This window comes from Chironomus tepperi, unplaced genomic scaffold, assembly GCF_022539635.2.
Source record: "Chironomus tepperi strain 1889 unplaced genomic scaffold, CSIRO-AGI_Ctep_v1 contig_137, whole genome shotgun sequence".
Taxonomy (NCBI): domain Eukaryota; kingdom Metazoa; phylum Arthropoda; class Insecta; order Diptera; family Chironomidae; genus Chironomus; species Chironomus tepperi.
The window spans coordinates 466912-482199 of record NW_027226259.1 but is presented as its reverse complement, the minus strand read 5'-3'; the positions used below and the strand labels follow the sequence as shown (position 1 = coordinate 482199).

The window sequence follows — 15288 nt, the reverse complement described above, 5'->3', positions numbered from 1 at the left end:
TCATTAAATTAACCGAAAATGAAATTCATGACAAAACAAAACAGCTTAAAATGTAGAACAACAAAAGCTATTATGAAACAATTTCCATTTTCCTTCATTCTACGACAAATACAGCCTATGCCTTTTGCAAGATCACGTTAAGGGTCATTGAAAAAGGAACGACAAAAAAAATCTCTTTTTTTGAGTGAGGAAAATAAGTAATTGTCCCATCCCTCGACTTATTTCCGCAAGTTGTCACACATTCATGAATACAAGTTTAATGTACGTATATAATAAAAATAAAGGATAATGAGCATCTTCATTAATCGTAATAACTTTTAAGCTGTTATACATTTTCTCATAATTAATTGTGGTGCTCATAAAATTTTATGCTTTTTTGGGGAGAAAACCGAGAAATATTCGAGTATTGTTTCATTATTTTAACCCTTAACTTCACGTATTACGGTAGCTAAAGCGACACTCAGCATCACAAAAATTAAAGTTTTTGACTCGTTCAATTTCTTCTGACTGCTCTTTTCGTTTGCTCGAGCTTATGAAAACTAGTACAAAAGCCAAGACTATAGTTTGGAAGTTTGCATTCTTTAAGGCGCATTGTCAATTATATGCAATGCTTTGAGGTCAATGGCAACTAGATTGAGATGTTATCAATTTAAAATTGTTTCAAGTTTTTAACGGTTTTCAAAAATTTGAAATCTATCTAATTTTCAAAATGTCAAAAAATTAACGATTTTCCAAGTTTCAAAAAATTTAACGCTTTTCAAAATTTTAAAAATGTATTGAGGGAATGCAAATAAGCTAAGATGAAAATTGATCTAAATTCACAGCAATTCACAAGTATTGTGACACAAGATGTATAAATTCTAGACTATATTACACAGCCACAGCCAATCCAGACTCCCATAATGCAGCCACAAAGCATTCCACTTTATTAAAATCAGCACCAAAAACTTTTTAATTAAAACTGAGAAATTTTCTTTTATTGTTTTTTGTGAGACTGCCACTGTTGTAGCTGATGTTACTTATTTACTTAATGTCGTCACATTTAATAACTTTATTTCATGACATGAACAATATGTGAGAAGCATTATTTTCTAATATTCATTTAATTTCATTTTACCCCTGTGTATTGTCTCTAACATCCCTTTTCTTTTTATTTAACTTTTCGTTCACAGAGAAACAGAAACCGAACATTTGTTTAACTGAAGAATGCGTCAGAACTGGTAAGTTTTCATAGCTCACTTTAATCAACTTCCTTTTTTTTCTCACGAAAAGAGATTTGAAAACTTTCTCATCGTCATCAGAGCGAGTTGTTGGATATAGATTGAATACTAAGACGTAACTGTATGTTTTTATGACTTTACCTGTGCATATCCAACTCTGTGTTTGCCACTTCTATTTGAGAAATAAAAAGAAAAATGTCTTTAAGATGGAAAAGTTTTTCGCTCGATTTTCTTTCTCACTTTTTCCATTTTCAGAATATGATGAGAAAAGTTTCTAATTAAAGCACCTGCTTTATTCTATCCACTATAATAGCAATCTAATATATATTTTCCTTCTCATTCTTCCCTACAGCCTCATCACTTTTAGCAGCTATGGATCAGTCACATGATCCTTGTACAGACTTTTTTAATTATGCATGTGGAACATGGAACAAAAAACATGTGATACCCGAGGATCGTTCAAGTATTAGTACTTTTGAAGTAAGTATGCATATGATGTTTCGTCATTAAGACATCTTGCATTAGCTGCATGCAGGGTGTATCTGTAAAACTGCTGTGGTATAGTGCAACATCCTAACACACATCCTTCTGATGTTACATGCTCTATTGGATGAATAAAGTTGCATTTTATGACGTACATGCCCTTAAATCATAAATGAAGCTTTTCCTTATGAAACTTGTGATATAACGTCATAAAGAAAGATGTAATCGAGATTTATTGTCATCTTCCTTTGATGTTACGGAAGGATTGATTTATTTACAAGCACATTCCTAACCTAAACTACATTCTACGAATTAAATTTCCCTTAGAATGCATGACTAAAAGCTCTCATTCAAGAAAGTTTTAAATGTAAGATGAAGTCATTCCACCATCGTCAGGCAAAAGAGTGCGAGGGAATTGAAGGAGATAAAAACTTAACGAAAAGAAAAATATTAAATTACCATAAAAATGCAACAGAGTGTATACATGTTTAAACATAAACATTTCAATGAATGAGTGAATGATGAACAAACAGTAAATCCTATGTTATAATCTCGTCAGATTGACCTTAATCTCAAGAATCTGTAAGATTCATCAAAATCAGTTTTAAAGCAATTTGTTCGTTATACGATAAAAAATTCCATCAACATCCTGCTTGATAAGCTTCAGAAAATGGTTTTACAATTCCCTCGCGGAAATTATGATGAAAATTTTGTCAAGGGAAATAAGATTGAATGCACATCGCATAACGATGTCGACAGCAATGTAAAACGTCTTAATCCATCTTTTAATAGAGAAAAATTCAATGCTTTTATACTATACGATGTTAACGGATAATGTTCTTTTTATATGCTGTCACATTCATGATGATTTATGGAAAATTAATTCACATTACATCCTCACTCTCTCTTGGCATTTAGTCTCTCCTTCTCCTTATTCTCATTCACAAACTCAAAGATTTTTGCGCTCTTTTTCACTCATCCTTAAGATATTTTAAAGTCATCTGCAGTAAGCTTTGGAACGCATTTTCATCTTTTCTGAAAGATTTTGACAAATTTTTGAAGCTTTTAAGAATGTTAAGATGATAATTTTAATGCTTACCTGAATGTGAATAATTAATTTGAGCATTGAAGCTTAAAAATAAGATGTTAGCAGTTCAAAGTCTCAATGTTTACTGAAATTACAAAGAAAGGGGTTGTCAACTATAAAAAGGGGAAATCAACTCATCGTAGTTACTCATACAATTCAAGTTTTAAAAAACCGTTAAACAATCCGCAGCCGATACCTCCATTCTTAATCACTGACTTGTTAACATCCAGTCAAATGTATGCTTAATGCCGCATTTCAACTGGTGTAATGTGCTGAAATGAGGAAATTGTTAGTCTTTTCTTTCAATATATATACTTTTCAATGAGCATAAACGACATAAACCGTTAATGATGTTTCCTTATGTAAAATAAGAAGAGCTTTACGTCTTTTAGTCGATTTGCTTGTTGAATTGAGATTCTTAAGCTTTACTTGATGAATAGAGAAGAATGGAAGAAAAGGAACGGAAAATTTACTTAATCTTGACATAATACAAATATCAACATGCAAATACCGAGAATAATGAGAGACAGTAAATTTTTCATATTTCCATATTTTATTCTTCTGTCTCTCCTTCTTTCTCTGTATTTCAATACTTGAACTGTATTTGCTTAAGGTATTAGCAGATCAGCAACAGGTTATATTGAAAGGACTTCTTGAGGAATCAATTGACAATAAAGATAATGAAGCTACGATTAAGGCAAAAACCTTTTATAAAAGCTGTATGGATCTACGTAAGTATCTTCATGCCTACTATGTATATATACTGTTTGATGGATATTCATTTCTAATCCTCTTTTTCCCATTTATCTTTTTCTCTGTCACGTATAATTACAATGTAGATGAGATTCGTAAGATTGGGGATCAACCACTTAGAGATATACTTAAGAAATTAGGCGGTTGGCCAGTCATTGAACCAAATTGGAAGCCACCAAACATGAGTATTGAGATGCTTATGGGAAAATTGCGCGGTGAATATAGTGAGCCAGTATTAATAGAGCTTTATGTTGGAGCTGATGATAAAAATTCTTCCATCAATATTCTTCAAGTACGCTAAGTTCCTGTCCACCCAATTGTATTTCCCTATTCCCTCATCCCTCATCCCATAGCCATAAATAGATTGTACATCCAATTTGATTTATTATCTCATTTTTTCTCATCTTTCCTTCCTTTTTACAGCTGGATCAGCTAGTTTTAGCATTGCCAAGTCGAGATTACTATTTAAAAACAAGCAGTGAAGGTGACTTGAAAGCTTACCATCGTTACATGACACAAACTGCTATACTACTGGGAGCAAATGCAGAAAGTGCAGCGAAAGAATTGGAACATGTCGTAATGTTTGAGAAGAAATTAGCAAATGTAAGCATTAAAATGAAATTTGACTTCTGTGCTACTTTCTATATATCTCTTTAATATATTCTCCATTAAAGGCGTCGCTACCCGAAGTAGATAGACATGATACATCAGCAATTTATCGCAAATTAACTCTGGCCGAATTGCAACGAGAAGTTCCACAATTAGATTGGCGCAATTATTTGCAAACAACACTCGGCGATGTTGATTTAAATGCTAATGAAGAGGTTGTAAGCTACGCCATGCCATATCTTATTCAGATGGGAAAAATTTTAAATTCAACAGACCGACGAATTATTCATAATTACATGATTTGGAGACTGGTGAGTTTAATAGAATCTGGAATTACGTCAATAATCTTTACATCCAGTAGATATTTCCATTGAAAATCTATCACGATTGTTGGATATAATTCCCATAATTTATTTTGTTGACGTAATCAAAGCTACAACTTGACCCACAACAATTTATTGAGCATTTCTCAATGACCCTTTTGACTCTCATGTCTACCTTAATTGGCATACATAACTCAAATTTTCCATTTCATACCTATGATGCCATTAGACATCCAACATTACTATTTCAGGCATTCACATATAAAAAATATTTCTCACATAAATTAAATCATCTTTAACAGGTAATGTCTATTATGACTCATATGATCGATGACTATCAGAGGGAACGTGTCGAATTTAGGAAAATTTTATTAGGCATTCAATCGGAAAGGCATAGATGGTAAGTCGATATCGATGCAGAGTGAGAATATTTATTTCTTTATGCGTTTATGTGTCAGATTTATGTATGGTTGAATGAAAATGAGGAGCAAGAAGGTGTCTAGAGTTGGAAACTTTTACAATGAAATCACGTTAGGTATGCTTATGTGAATTGAATCGTGAGAAGTAACAAAATATGATGGGAGCATGAGATTATTGGAGCAGAAAATATTTTAAGGTGCTTTTTTTGGCTTGGAGGAACGTCCGCAGATGACGTTTGTATGAATGGCTGATTTTTAGGCTTTTCCTCATACTTCTTGATTGTTATTTTCGTGGAACTGTATAAGGACTCCCCTTCCAAGAATCAGAATATCATTAATAAGCCATCCATAAAAGGAACCTCCAAAAAATATGTTTCCAGCTCTAGCAAAGGCAGCAAAGAGAAAATTGAGATAATTCAATTATGTCTATGCCGCACACACCTATCAATTTTATTTATCCATTTATATCTAGCACAAAAATGTAATCTATTTATCGTACACAACCATAGGTCGCAATGCGTAGAATGGACAAACAAGAAACTCGGTATGGCTGTGGGTGCGCTCTTCATTCGCGATAACTTTAATCACGAAAGTAAAGAAGTCGCATTAAAAATGATACATACAATAAGAGAAGCGTTTAATGAGCTGCTCGCAGACATTCATTGGATGGATGATGAGACCAGAGCGGTGGCAAAAGAGAAAGCAGATGCAATGAATGAAAGAATAGGATATCCAGAAATTCTGACAAATCGGACGGAATTAAAGAAAGAATATGTTAATGTAAGCATCTTAATTAAATTATTGTATCATGATGGATATTATTTATGTTTATTCCTTTATGTCCAAACAGCTAACCATTGAGGACAATCATTTTATGAATAATATCTTTTACATTCTCAAGTGGGATGCTCAGAGGAATTTAAATCTACTTCGAAAGCCTGTGGATAAAGGTAATGCTGTATTCAGAATAATTTATTTTTAACGTCGCGGAATGCTAAGGTTCAGGCAATATTTGTCTTAATTCCTTAAAGCATAAAGTGAAATTTAATAGACAACCGTACATTGCCTAGCAATTGAAACCCTGCAATCTTATATTGTTTTCTTGTTTTGATGATAAAAGACATCCATAGCATTGTATGTTACATATTTAGCTTCCTTTATGCGGTGTTTCCATGTTACCATCTTCTATGAAGGCTTAATTGTTTGGAGACAATTTATATCAATCTAGTACTTTTTAACGTACATTTGTAATTCAAATTACCTATAACAAAGTTGATTTTCATGCACATAGTTGAACACCCCTTTTCTTTATAAAAATTCAGTCTGTTTTTAAGCATTAAACAATAAACATCATTATTTAATATTATGTTGTACAGCATTTATTAGATATACAGGATAACAGTTTCAGTTATAAAAAAATGTCAGTACTGTGTCTTTCTAAATTTAGAAACTTTAGTCTAGACGAAAAATTCAGCATTTTTAAAGTCAAATTATCAACTTTAAGTCTCACACCAAAGCAATTACCAAGAAAATATCCATGAACAGACCCGCAATTTAATTATCTAGCGCAAAAAAAGCCTAAAGCATTTTTCTCATTCACTTTAATATCATTTCATGTCTTGATGCAGAGAAATGGTCAACCGAGCCAGCTGTAGTTAATGCTTTTTATAATCCCAATAAAAATGATATCGGTAGGTTTACTGCAGCAGTTCCATTTTGTACATCAACATTTATTAACAGTCTCAATCTTTGTTTCCTTAATTTCATTAGTTTTTCCTGCTGGAATTCTACAACCATTATTTTATAGCCAGAATTTTCCAAAGTCCCTCAACTATGGTGGAATTGGTGTTGTCATCGGACATGGTAATTTTCCATTGTTTACTTTTTAGTGCTTCATTGACTGGTAAAAGCTATTTTCTCCTCCAACTGGTCATGATATATTGTTGGTATATTGCTATTTTTTAATGAAAATTCATTTCGCTTTTACATGCATTCCCATTACCATTTATGTTATATCCAATAATGGTCGATGTAGAAATTACACATGGATTCGATGATAAGGGTCGACAATTTGATAAGGATGGAAACATGATGCAATGGTGGAATAATGCAACAATTAAGAACTTTCGTGAACGTGCTCAATGTATCATTGATCAATATTCAAGGTATCGCATCGATGAAGTTGGCTTGTACATGAATGGAAGGATGACACAAGGTAAGGGATATCAAAAGCAATAGAAGTTTTACAAAATGAATTTATGTATTTCCATGTTAGATCCAATGAATGCTAAATTAATGGAACGTATAGGAAAAATCTCATTTAAATTTTTATTCATTGGATGTCCTTTTCTTTTATTCCTTACATAACATAGGAGAAAATATCGCCGATAACGGTGGATTAAAGCAGAGTTTTCGAGCATATAAAAAATGGGTTGCAATGTATGGCGAGGAGCCACAATTGCCGGGTCTAAATCTTACACACGATCAACTTTTCTTTCTCAATTATGCTCAAATCTGGTGCGGATCAATGAGACCAGAGGATGCATTAACAAAAATTCGCAGTTCCGTTCACTCGCCTGGAATAATACGCGTTATTGGACCACTCTCAAATTCGAAGGATTTTGCTGCTGCTTACAAGTACGTATGCCATTGAGTTTTCGATTTTAAAAATGGTTCTGCTTCGGATATAAGTAAAGCAGGTCAAATTTTTTATGTGTAGCCTTGGATTTGAAGGTTGTTAAAGCTGTGAAGCTGCTGATGTGGATTTGATAAGGGAAATTTTTTTAATGATTTGTTGAGGGATATTCATGTAATGGTGTGTAGATTGTATAGCCTACTTTTAGATTGACTAAGGTAGGGGGTGAATCTGAGCTATGTTGCGATGCATAGTATTAGAAAAAGCTCTTCCGAATCGAAACTGATTAATTATGTTACAACGTTCATTTTAGACTTGAATAATATTTATTGTACATAGTTGAAAACCCCTTTTCATACAAAAGTTCAGTTTATATTTGAACTCTGAAGAATAAACATCATTGTAAGCTTATTCGTTACTATTCAACGATACCAAGCCCTCCTGGAAACACATCTACATCATTTTAAATCCCCACATTGAAGCACTTCCTTCAATTTTATGATCGAAATAAAAAAAAATATTTGATTTATTTTTATGTATTTTTATGTTTGCTATAATCTCCATATGACAAGTATGTGAGTATACTAATGCATTTTTTATTTTCATTTCTATCGATTGACAGTTGCCCGGTTGGAAGTAAAATGAATCCCACAAACAAGTGTAGTGTTTGGTAAATAAAAATAGCACTAGATTAAATCAAATGGATGCGAAAAAAAACAGATTAAAAAGGAAAAAACTAAATTTAATATAAATTTTATATGATCACACACAGACACAAATTTATTTAGCTAAAATAATATTTTCTAAATGTACAAAAAAATAATAATAAATTGAGGGAAATTGTAAATAATTTAATATCAAAACAGATATATATGAAAAAATTTCATCCATATCATTCAAAGAGAATATAATTCACAATTTAGAATTTCTACTAATGGAATTTTTGCTGTAATAAAAAATATTATTATATATATGAAAAAATTTTATTTACTTACATATTTTAAAGGAAGGAAAAAATAGAAAAGGAAAAGAGATGGAAATGATGAAGTAAAAACAAAAATATTATGAATGTTTGTGTTGTTGAAATATTATTCAAAAAGTTATGTGAGAAATATATGAGAAATTTATACTAAAAGCTCTTATTCTTCTTTACTATATGCATGCTGTCATACTAAAATCATTGTCTCGTCATGTTTTACAGGTTCTTCAGATCATTTTACGGTGAGAACATATCAACGGTCATTTAATATTCAAATGATATTTTCAAAAATAATGTGTTGATTTTCCCCTTTTATAGTTGATTTACCCTTTCATAGATGATTTCCCCTCTCATGAAAACTTTCAGTTTGTTTACAATTGTCAAACAATTAACATCATTCTATATTTAGTCTAGCTTCATTGTTCTATAAGCTCTAAGGCGTTAATTACTATTTACTCAACTAATAAGGTATTAATTTGAATGTACTCAACCATAGAGTCATTACAAACGGAAGAGTTTTGAATTCACAGAAGATTACAAATAATACAGCATTCAGTCATTCTCTACGCACGATAGAAGTCCCACGTGCAAGTCAGCCAATCACATCATTAAATTACCCTTCTCAAAATTTTTAAATTGACAAGTGATGAGAATCATACATGTCTGACAAAAAAAATCTCTCAAATCTCCAGGACGCGTTTATTGCAATTGCAAATTTATGTAATAAATCATGTGCCATGAAACGTGCAGCGTTGCTGCTGCTCTTACCGTTACTGTCAGTATCATGGAAAGTAAGTAAACAACTTTTTTATATGGGTGGATGATATGAAGCGAATATTTTTTGCAAAGTAATCAAAATCAGTATCAATTCAATTGAAATTCGATACAAATTGTGTTGCTATTTATCTTAGGTAGGAGGCATTCAATGAGCATTTAGGAATTGTTTCAAAAATTCCAAATTTCTTAATCTTGAAACCTTCCAAGAAAGTCAAGATCCCAAAAAATATTCAATTTCAGAATTAATAGAAGGTAAACATCACTAAATGTGCATTTAAATCCAAAAAGGATATCGTTAATCATTTCAGCTCGAATACTTGATTGACGCAATTTGAATTCTGTGAAAAGGAACCCCTTCTGTGTTCCTTAAAAGTGCAGACTAGCCTGTCAAAATAAAAAAGTAATCAATTTTTTACAGGGAAAATGTGTCAAAAGAATTAGGAAGAAGAGATTGTTGTTATGTAGAGCAACATCATCATGGATTTAAAAAAGTATTTGTGTATGGAATATAAGCAAGTATAAATGGATAAAAACGGTTTTGATGGATGCTTAAAAAAGAAAAGTCCTTTTGTAACGTTAAAACAAGAGGAAAAGGAGAGAAGGTTGGGTGGCAGGCATAGAGTCAAAGTACACAAAAATCGTAAAAAATTGTTTCTTACACTGCTGTTTTTCATACTTTATTGTCACAATCTTTTCAGCATTAATATTTAATGTTCATTTCTAATGTGCGTAGCTTCATATTTCTTTTCCTGCTTCTTTCTTTTTTACATAAAATTTTCATGGTTGTCAGCATCATGATGTTATTTTTTATTATGCAAAAAGGGAAGGCTAAACGAAGCCTGAAATCCGTAAGAAAAGCATTTATGACAACGAGAAAAAGGTGAGTTGAAAAGTCTTTCGGAGCAGATGAATTAGATGCTTTTTTTCTAGAAATAAATTTTGAAATTATAACGGTTTTTGATAATTTGAAAAATTTTTGGCGCCAAAATTCTCCACTTCGAATTTTATTTTGAACATTTCTGCAGATCTAATCAACATTTACTTGAAAAATCACTTCCAACAGCACAAAAAAGTGGCAAGATCCATTCACAACCCACTCAATCTCAATCTATCAAGGAATTCAAATATTTCTTCACTATAAAGTCAAACTGAAACTCAAAACTTCCTCATTTACAAGACTTGAAAACCACACAAGGAAGAGAAAAAAAAAATCACTTAACAAGAATTGATGCGATTGACGTTTTGATGGTAATATTGAAAAAATTATCAAATATTAAAAGTTATTGCAATGACATCTGTACGTTCGTCTTCTTCATCGTCATCATCATCATCTTGTAATTCATAATTCATAATTCATAATGTTATCTCCTCACTTTTCATATTTCTGTGGCAAAAGGAGGATTACAAGTAAATTAGAAATTATTATTATCAGTCTTAATGCAGATGTTTTGTTCACTCCTCTCCTTATCATCTAAATGTTTGAGTTTTATGGAGGTTCAAAATATCATAAATTCCATGGTGATGCACAGTTTAAAGCATGGCTCATAAAATTTGCTTGATTCTCATTTTAAATGAAAATTATTTCATGATATTTGGCTTTGTTTCCAAAGGCAAAGAATCTGCTTTTGAACAGATTTGCGGTTTTGAGGTCGTAATTTGTATTATCAGCACATTTCCACTAAGAATTTTCAATCAGCATTAAACATTTGGGAGAAAATTAGTTTTGTATCATACACAGTTCAACTATTTTTGACTCAATATTGATAATCTTAATGGAAATTAATTTCAAGTGGTGCGTTGCTAACCACTTTGATTGAAATTTATGGTCTTTAAAGATGTGAATGAATATTATGATGTAATGAGGATATCTTTATGTTAACATTCATTGGATTTTTGGTACTTCCTCTTTTCATATCGACATTTAGCCATAGGCAGCATAGTCATTCTTTTCAATGTTTCTGTAATATTATCAGGAAATCAAAAATTATGTTTTTCTGAAGCAAGCAAGCTGTGGCCATAAAAAAAAGTCATCATGTGGACACAAAACTCATTGTAAGACGAATTAATTGAAAAAAATATCCTTCCTTCACATGACATATTCTGATACGACAAAAGGTACTTTAGTTTTTGTTGTGTGCTTTACCACGTCAATGACACATCACGTATAAAATTACATCCATATATTGCTGTACTTTTTCCGCAAGCATTAAAACATAATTTAATTTAATGTTGGCCACAAAGAATTCATTAAATATGGTTTACCAATCTTCACCTACGCACTAACCGCACATTATTATAATGGTGATTATGTCTATAATTTTAATGGCTCGTCACTTTGCCTGTTATGCTTTATCAATGTTTTCGTCAGTTCTCGTAATTATCGGATTTTTAGGCTAATTCTTCTGAATTGTCCCAAAAGTAGGTCTACTAATCAAACTATGGCTAGTATGTACTGCGTCACACCTGGACATACTAGTTAACATTCCCAAATAGAACAGTCTAATTGCTAAAGGAACGATACGTCGACAGCAACACATGAAGACGTCCTGATTGTATTACTCGCTGGATTTAAAGATTAACTGTAGTGACGCGTGAAACTCGCTCAGCCGTTACCTACCAATCATCAACACTCAACTCCCTGCCATGCTCACCGAGCCCATCCATCTAGTACTAAGCAATAACTTTGACATATTAAGCATTTTTCATCCTCGAATTCAATTAATTTTGGATCATTTATAGATTTTATTTACAATAAACGAAGGTGTCGGTAAAAAAAGCCCACACATAATGGCATAATGTGTATGGATATACGTGAAAAAATAAACCAACCAGCCATTCATCAATCTTTTGTGGTAGTAATGAATGCACGAATGACACTTATACACAGATATAAAAACAGAATCATTTTAATTTTTCATGAATGAAAGCATCTGACACAATGAATTGAGGATGAATGAAGTAATTAAGGATTTCGCAGGAAAAAAGAAATCCTTCATGTCAATTATTTTGTCATTCTGTGAACTTTTGTTCCTTTAAATTATATTTTGAGATTATTTTATAATTCATGAGATTGTGAATGGGTGTGGGATGACATAAGACAGGAGTTAACTTCCTCTTTAAGGAATTTAAAGTAGATCCGCATCACTGAATGACTGGCTATTTTCAATAATTTTCAATAAAATCTCATCTGAAGCAGCAAGCAAAAGACGTTAAAGTCAGTGAGGGTAAAATGACTTTACGGAAAGAATGAGCAGCATAAACTGACCATTTTATTACTTGTTCTTAAGGGTAAGATACGACATAAGCACAGCCGTAGTAAAGGAAACCTTTTTCCAGACATTTAGTCTTATTTTTTATTTGCACCAGCATTCATAAAAATTTTTAATAGAATTTTCCGTACCATTCGTGCTCATGCTTTCGAGATAACATTTAATATCGAGTCACTGAGGATCATAAAAACGATGGTAACGTTTTACTTGCATATATGTGCATGCAATCACTTCCTTACACGTCTTTATTATTTTTCTTATAACCAACTAGCTAAAGTCATGGCTTATGAGTTCTAAACGGGCATCAACATGATGTAATAAAGTTTTTTTGGATATTAGAACGCATTTTAGTCCATTTTATGACTTGTTCAGCCATAGATACAAGCAGATGCTTTTATAGCTTTCTGCATGCATATTCACATGAACTTGAGGATATAAAATAATCCATTCTGCATTTCCTATACAATTAAGGATTTTATTCCTTCTTTAAAGAATTTTTAAAGGAAGCTTGCTTTGTGCTGTACACGATTGTATAATGAAAAAAGGGATCTGCTTCCATAATTCAAGGATTTTCGTGAATCTCTCCTTTTTCCATTTCAACATCCGAAACTTCCTTTTTTATACAAATTGAAAAATTTCTTTGTATCTTTCATGTTTCCTTTCTGTGCGATATTCCTTATAGGAAAATTGAGCATGTAGTTTATATTGTATTTATTTACGTCTTTACCTTAATGCAACAACAGCTTTAGTAATATGAGAAATAGCAACCAGTTTCTTTACATCCAAAATTCGATTTTTCTTTTATTTATCTGCTTTCTTCTTCTTGAATTTGCAGGTCTAAAGCAGGGAAAGATGTTTGAAAAATGCAAGATCCTATGTGCACTTACTGTATAGATATAGCTAAAGAGATCCATGTATGTCTTCATTTCTAAACCTCTTAAGTAGGGCAAGATTCGCTTACGTAGTTTGATACCCCTGATTTCATTCCTCTTTGACAGCAGCTAACCCTTGTTATCTGATACCAGTTTGGATACTGTTCCATAAAACACCTACTTAAATTTCAATTTTCGAAGATTTTTTATCCAGCTAGATCACAGCAATCTTCGTACACAAAAATCCCCGAGTTAAATGAATTTATGTAAAAATAATGTAAGAAAGACGCAAGAAGAAAGAGATGTAGCAAGGTAGCATGGTCATGGTGAGTGTATCTTTTCCAAATAATGTCCAAAACTGAAATTAAATTAAGCCATGTTGTTATAACATAAAAGTCTCTCCTTCTTACTTTCCTTCTAATCCTCTCAAAATTTGTTATTGTTGTTGGCTTCATTTCTTCCCCTACTATTTATTCCATTTAACGCTGCTGCTTGTATCTCTCTTGTCAGCATGAAAATTTTCATTTCACCGAGTTTGGTATGTTTTTAGTGTTCGTTCACTTCCTCCATCCACATTTAATATTTTGAAGGTAAATGTTGTTTTTTGCTTTTTATATGAGGCAAGGAAGACTGAATACTGGTGGGGGATTTAATTTCCATGAGTTACAAACCATGTAAATAAATGGGTGACCTATCTTATGTCTACTTTGTCTCATGGAGAGAAAGTTTAGTGGATATAATTAAATTTGAGGCACGATTTTAAAGCGCTTCTTGCAATGTTTTGGATGTCAAATGTACTTTTCTAATTTTTTGTAATTTTGAAAGGATTAAAAAATTTTTCAGACGGTAAGTCAGTCAAAACTAATGAAATTCCATTCTTTTACATCTACAACAGCGATTACGCTTGATCCCATGAACATAACCATGGAGAAGCTGCTAGTTTTACAAAACATTTTCTGTGTTATGAAAAAAATCCCGCGTTCGTAATAATTCCCTCCCAGCATTTACTTACTCCTTTATTACATGTAGCCACATCTGTAGCATACATTCTGAGATGATTGTATTATTTCAACCCCCAACTGTAATTTGATTTACATCTCTATCACAACTCACACAAATATTTTCCTTACTGATGTTTCTACTTATAGTATTTCATATTAAATTAGCGATTAAGTTCATCTATAGCATAAGAAACACGTGTATTGTTTATTTCTTGATATATACGCCTTTTTGTTTCCTATTCCAGTTTTGGCAGGTTGATAATTATAGTCTATACATATCATATTCTTGTTAATGTTTATTTACACGCAACATATCGAATTTTTTGGCACATTATCAGGAATAAATGAGTATTTTTGTAATATTTAAGGAAATGGTATTTGGCAGGTTGGCTGTGAGGAAAATTGCTCATTAAAATGTTTACAGAAGATTTATATTGAATAGGAAATTAAAATGTATTTTTAAATCCGTTTTTCCTTGAAATTTATAAGTTACACTCTAGATTAACAATCTTTTTGTTAATGCTTTAGCTTTACTTTATTTTATGTATTTACCTGATCAATTAAAGCTCCGAAAATTTGTTTTTCTTATTAATTGCACAATTTATTCCAAATTCCATGTGTTTTCTTTAGTCAAGGGAACACAACCACGAATTTGTTTAACAAAGGGAATAAAACTATGAATTCAACAAAAATTTAAATTCAAATCCAATAAAAATTCCGTTACAAAACAGAGAAAAATAGGAAAATTGTGAGTCATTAGGAAATGAAGCAGCAATCAAGTCTAAAATTAAAGCTTTAATCTTCAAAATCTCATTATGTTTCCTTTTACCTTAAAAGTAACGAATCATTTGATGTATGTAA

General features: G+C 31.8%; 1 protein-coding gene across 3 annotated transcripts in view; it reads left to right on the top strand.

The window, feature by feature from the left end:
• LOC139087881 (neprilysin-1-like) overlaps nt 1-8640 on the top strand; it is a 32724-nt gene extending 24084 nt beyond the window's left edge. For all 3 annotated transcript variants that reach the window (XM_070636838.1, XM_070636835.1, XM_070636836.1), the window contains exons 4-17: nt 1173-1220; nt 1573-1700; nt 3404-3521; nt 3630-3835; nt 3967-4146; nt 4218-4463; nt 4778-4875; nt 5404-5674; nt 5745-5844; nt 6523-6585; nt 6665-6757; nt 6930-7109; nt 7267-7531; nt 8152-8640. In XM_070636838.1, the coding sequence (XP_070492939.1) occupies nt 1173-1220; nt 1573-1700; nt 3404-3521; nt 3630-3835; nt 3967-4146; nt 4218-4463; nt 4778-4875; nt 5404-5674; nt 5745-5844; nt 6523-6585; nt 6665-6757; nt 6930-7109; nt 7267-7531; nt 8152-8203 (2048 nt within the window). In that variant the 3' untranslated portion in view covers nt 8204-8640. The remainder of the gene's footprint in view (nt 1-1172; nt 1221-1572; nt 1701-3403; nt 3522-3629; nt 3836-3966; nt 4147-4217; nt 4464-4777; nt 4876-5403; nt 5675-5744; nt 5845-6522; nt 6586-6664; nt 6758-6929; nt 7110-7266; nt 7532-8151) is intronic.
• Nucleotides 8641-15288: the final 6648 nt, after the last annotated feature.